Source organism: Aethina tumida, chromosome 2 (genome assembly GCF_024364675.1).
Source record: "Aethina tumida isolate Nest 87 chromosome 2, icAetTumi1.1, whole genome shotgun sequence".
Lineage (NCBI taxonomy): Eukaryota > Metazoa > Arthropoda > Insecta > Coleoptera > Nitidulidae > Aethina > Aethina tumida.
Window position 1 is genome coordinate 1,610,462 of NC_065436.1, and position 4,635 is coordinate 1,615,096.

The window sequence follows — 4,635 nt, forward strand, 5'->3', positions numbered from 1 at the left end:
TGTACTCACTCTACTTAATCCAAGTAGAGTTGATTTATTTATATGATTTTATCATTTTAATCATGCATTTATTCTTATAACCTAAGCTATGCTATATTTATCCATGCATTTATTTTTAATTGATCAATACTCTACTTAATCCAAGTAGAATTTATTTATTTTCATTATTTTATCATTTATTATGAACGTGCAAATATTTATGAATGCATTTATTATTTTAATTGTTATTAACCATTCAATTGTTTTTTTCAATAGTTAAAACATTGAGAATTGATTATTTATTTATATTATTAGCGACTTCTGTAATTATAAAAACACACCATTAACTAGTTACACTGTATTTTATTCTTAATTATGGGTGGGTTAATTAAAATTAATATAAATAATTTTAATATTTTAATTATTACTTATATAACCGACATTATAAATAATATTTATAGTAATTATTGTATTTAAGTTTCAGTATAATTAATTAAATTTAAGGATTGGTATAAAATAATTTCAAAATATGATTGTAATAAAAGAACAACATTAATGTGCCGTTGAAATGAAATAATTGTATAACCCCGTAAACAATTGATTTGTAACAAAAAGGCACCTACCTTGCAATCAACGGTTGTATCCAGTATATCCAATAGGGCACTAATCACAACACTAATTCAACACACAAGTCACTACACTAAACCGAACTGCACCACCGAATTAACTTGGAGGGTATGGTGTCGCGGACCACCACCCCGTCCCGCCCGACCCGACCGATCGATACGACGATCGATAACAGACTGACTGGACTGAGTGACGCGGGGTCGAATGGCGGCGACTCACCCCTTGCGTCTGATTGGTCGACGACGAGTTTTTTTTATTACGTGCGTATCGAGAATATTCTCAACCGAATTGAAATTTTTCCTATGCAATATTTGAATTTTAAACAAATATCAATAATAAATAATTGTTTATATGTTATTATAATCATTATAATTAATAAAACATATTGTTGAAGTTAAGTTAATTTTATAATTGATCATTTATAAACAATAGATTCATTTCAATCGAAAGTAAATAATAATAAACAAAGAAAATACAACAATTTGAACGGTACAAATAATATCCAAAATTGTAAAAATACATAAATATATATAATTAAATACGTTAATAATTAATAATATGTGTTTATAATAATAAAAATTTACCTATTGTTTTATAATAAATAATTGTTTATATGATATTATAATCATTATAATTAATAAAACATATTGTTGAAGTTAAGTTAATTTTATAATTGATCATTTATAAACAATAGATTCATTTCAATCGAAAGTAAATAATAATAAACAAAGAAAATACAACAATTTGAACGGTACAAATAATATCCAAAATTGTAAAAATACATAAATATATATAATTAAATACGTTAATAATTAATAATATGTGTTTATAATAATAAAAATTTGCCTATTGTTTTATAATAAATAATTGTTTATATATTATTATAATCATTATAATTAATATAATATATTGTTAAGGTTAAATTAATTTTATAATTGATAATTTATAAACAATAGATTCATTTCAATCGAAAGTAAATAATAATAAACAAAGAAAATACAACAATTTGAACGATATAAATAATAACCTAAATTTATATAATTAAATACTTTAATAATTAATAATATGTGTTAATAATAAAAATTTACTTATTGTTTTATAATAAATAATTGTTTATACGTTATTATAATCATTATAATTAATATAACATATTATTAAAGTTAAGTTAATTTTATAATTAATAATTTATAAACAATAGATTCATTTCAATCGAAAGTAAATAATAATAAACAAAGAAAATACAACAATTTGTTCAATACAAATAATATCATAAAATTTATTGTAAAAATATATAAATATATTTAATTAAATACGTTAAAAATTAACAATATGTGTAAATAATAATTTAAAAATTTACTTATTGTTTTATAATAATAATATTTAATTGTTTATATGTTATTATAATCATTATAATTAATATAACATATTGTTAAAGTTAAATTAATTTTATAAACAAGGTACATGAGTCACATGGCTGAGGTGGTGTGATGGTCAACGCTGAGGTTTATGTAATTACATGAAGGCAAATTTTCCATTAAAAATCCGATTTATTAATAACAAATTGTGTTAAACAACTGTTTAAACATCTTGAAGTAATTAATAATTTTAATTAATGTTATATATTATTGTTAAATAGTAAATATCTGTGGTTTTAAATCCTTTTTGTAATAAAATATTGAAAGTACAGAACAATTTAATTAGTTTAATGTAATAAAATTGCAAAAAACAGTAAAAAAGGACAATATTTGTATCTTCTCAATATTTTTAAACTTCAACATATTCCATTTTACTTTAAATTGTTTTATTTTGTTATTTACAACCATTTGTACATAAAAACATGTGCATTGGGAATATATCTTAAATCAAATTTTTCATTAAAAAATCCAGTTTTATATTAACAAATTGTGTTAAATAATCGTTTAAACATCTTGTAGTAATTAGTATTTATAACTAATGTTGGATATTGTTGTAAAATAATAAGTATATGTGGTTTTTTATAACGATTTTTTAAATAAAACATAATTATTACTTTTATTAATTAATAATTTATTCCCAATTAATTATTTTTACAAAATACACACGAATATAATTAGGAACTATTTAAATAACTTAAAATATAAATATATATTTTTAGAAACACTGAAAATACAATAAAACATTGGCTAAAATATTATAATTATTCAAATCTAATTACATTAAATTTAATTTCAAATTAACACAATTAATTAATATTTAAACATATCCAATTTTGAAACGTTAGGTGGCACCACTATACTTCCTGCTCAGGTGACATTCTGCGCAGCCGCTTTGCAGAAACAGTCCAGTCAGTTCATTTCAAACCGGCTCTCGTTAGAGGTGAGTACTTTTTTCTAATTGTCTAATTTTAATCCTTGTTTATTTATATTTGTTTGAGTGCGTTATTAAATCATGAGTGGTTAACGTTTATTTCTGACTGGATGTTTGTTCCAACAACCGTTTGTGTGGATTGGTCAAGATTTTTGGTACTTATTATTCGTCAAATTTGTATAATATTCTTATTAGATTGCTGAGTTGTAATTTGCAGTAAAGTAAAGAGGACTTTCCCGCGCATTTCTGTAAAATATCGATTTGTCTGGGACGTTACTAATGTCAGCGTCAAAAATACCGAAGACAAACGTCACTTTCACATTGTGCGTAAAGCACGTTACAAAACATGCTAAATTCAACAGTCAGTTGCGTGTCAGTCGCATATTGTGTTAAGTGGTTTGTGCACCAGTTTAAATTCTAATACACGTTTCAAGGTACTAATTCTAACAAAATTGTCCCCATCAAACGTCAACCCAATAATTAGTAAACTTTCAGAAGCGACATGAAGCTGAACATCTCGTGCCCGGCGACCGGCTGCCAGAAGCTGTTCGAGATCGTGGACGACCACAAGCTGCGCATCTTCTTCGACAAGCGCATCGGCGCCGAAGTGCCGGCCGACACCCTCGACGAGGACTGGAAGGGCTACATATTCAAGATCACCGGCGGCAACGACAAGCAGGGCTTCCCGATGAAGCAGGGCGTGCTGACCAACGGTCGCGTCCGCCTCCTCCTCTCCGGCGACCACTCGTGCTTCAGGCCGAGACGCGGCGGCGAGCGGCGCAGGAAGTCGGTACGCGGCTGCATCGTCGACAGCAACCTCAGCGTCCTCTCCCTCATCATCGTCAAGAAGGGGACGAAGGAGATCGCCGGACTGACGGACACCAACGTGCCGAGGCGGCTGGGGCCGAAGCGTGCCAACAAGATCCGGAAGCTGTTCAACCTGACGAAGCAGGACGACGTGCGTCAGTACGTGGTGAAGCGTCCGCTGCCGCTCAAGGAGGGCAAGCAGAAGGAGCGCTTCAAGGCGCCGAAGGTGCAGCGTCTGATCACGCCGGAGGTGCTGCAGCGCAAGCGACACCGGTTGGCGTTGAAGAAGAAGCGGTGCCTGGACCGCAAGGAGAAGTCCAACGCGTACAAGAAGCTGCTGGCGCAGCGGCTCAAGGAGTCCAAGCAGAAAAGGCAGGAGATGAAGAGGCGCCGGTCGGCCAGCTTGAGGGAGAGCAAGAGCAGCGTGGAGAGCTAAATCTTGACATATTTTTCTAGTCCTTTTCTAATATGTTAATTTTGTTCTTTAGTGATAAGAGTTTTCTAACGTTGTGTTGTTTAACAGAATGTATTTTAAGTTGTGTTCTAGTTTAATAAAGGTTTTCTAAAGTCAAATAGTGCTTCTATTTATGCGGATCTATTTATAAATAAAGCGAGTGCAAATTATTGAACACAGTAAAGTGCAATTTACTGCATTTATTTATATCTGGTGTAAATTTAGTACATTTTTTACTTGAAAATATAAGTAATCCTAATTTTTAACCTACAAATACTTATGTAGGGTTTATACGTTTTATTAAAAGTTTATTACATGTAATTAAAGATAATAAAGTTACTTACGTTAAACAAAATACAATTTTAAACAATAACAATAAAGAAAGGTTAAAAATATTTGTTGATGAATTCAAACTGTTATGT

At 29.4% G+C, this 4,635-nt stretch overlaps 1 protein-coding gene across 4 annotated transcripts; it reads left to right on the plus strand.

Annotated features, from left to right (window-relative positions):
- The first annotated feature begins 2,831 nt into the window (after window positions 1–2,831).
- LOC109604900 (40S ribosomal protein S6) lies at window positions 2,832–4,332 on the plus strand. Of its 4 annotated transcripts, none has more exons than XM_020021454.2 (2): window positions 2,832–2,961; window positions 3,448–4,332. In XM_020021454.2, exon 2 carries the CDS (start codon window positions 3,455–3,457, stop codon window positions 4,193–4,195), a length of 741 nt encoding a protein of 246 aa, XP_019877013.1. In that variant the 5' UTR covers window positions 2,832–2,961; window positions 3,448–3,454; the 3' UTR covers window positions 4,196–4,332. The 4 variants fall into 4 exon arrangements, with proteins under 4 accessions (XP_019877013.1, XP_019877014.1, XP_019877011.1 ...); XM_020021455.2 differs by having other exon boundaries at window positions 2,836–2,961; window positions 3,437–4,332; XM_020021452.2 differs by lacking the exon at window positions 2,832–2,961 and adding an exon at window positions 2,976–3,386 and having other exon boundaries at window positions 3,437–4,332.
- Window positions 4,333–4,635: the final 303 nt, after the last annotated feature.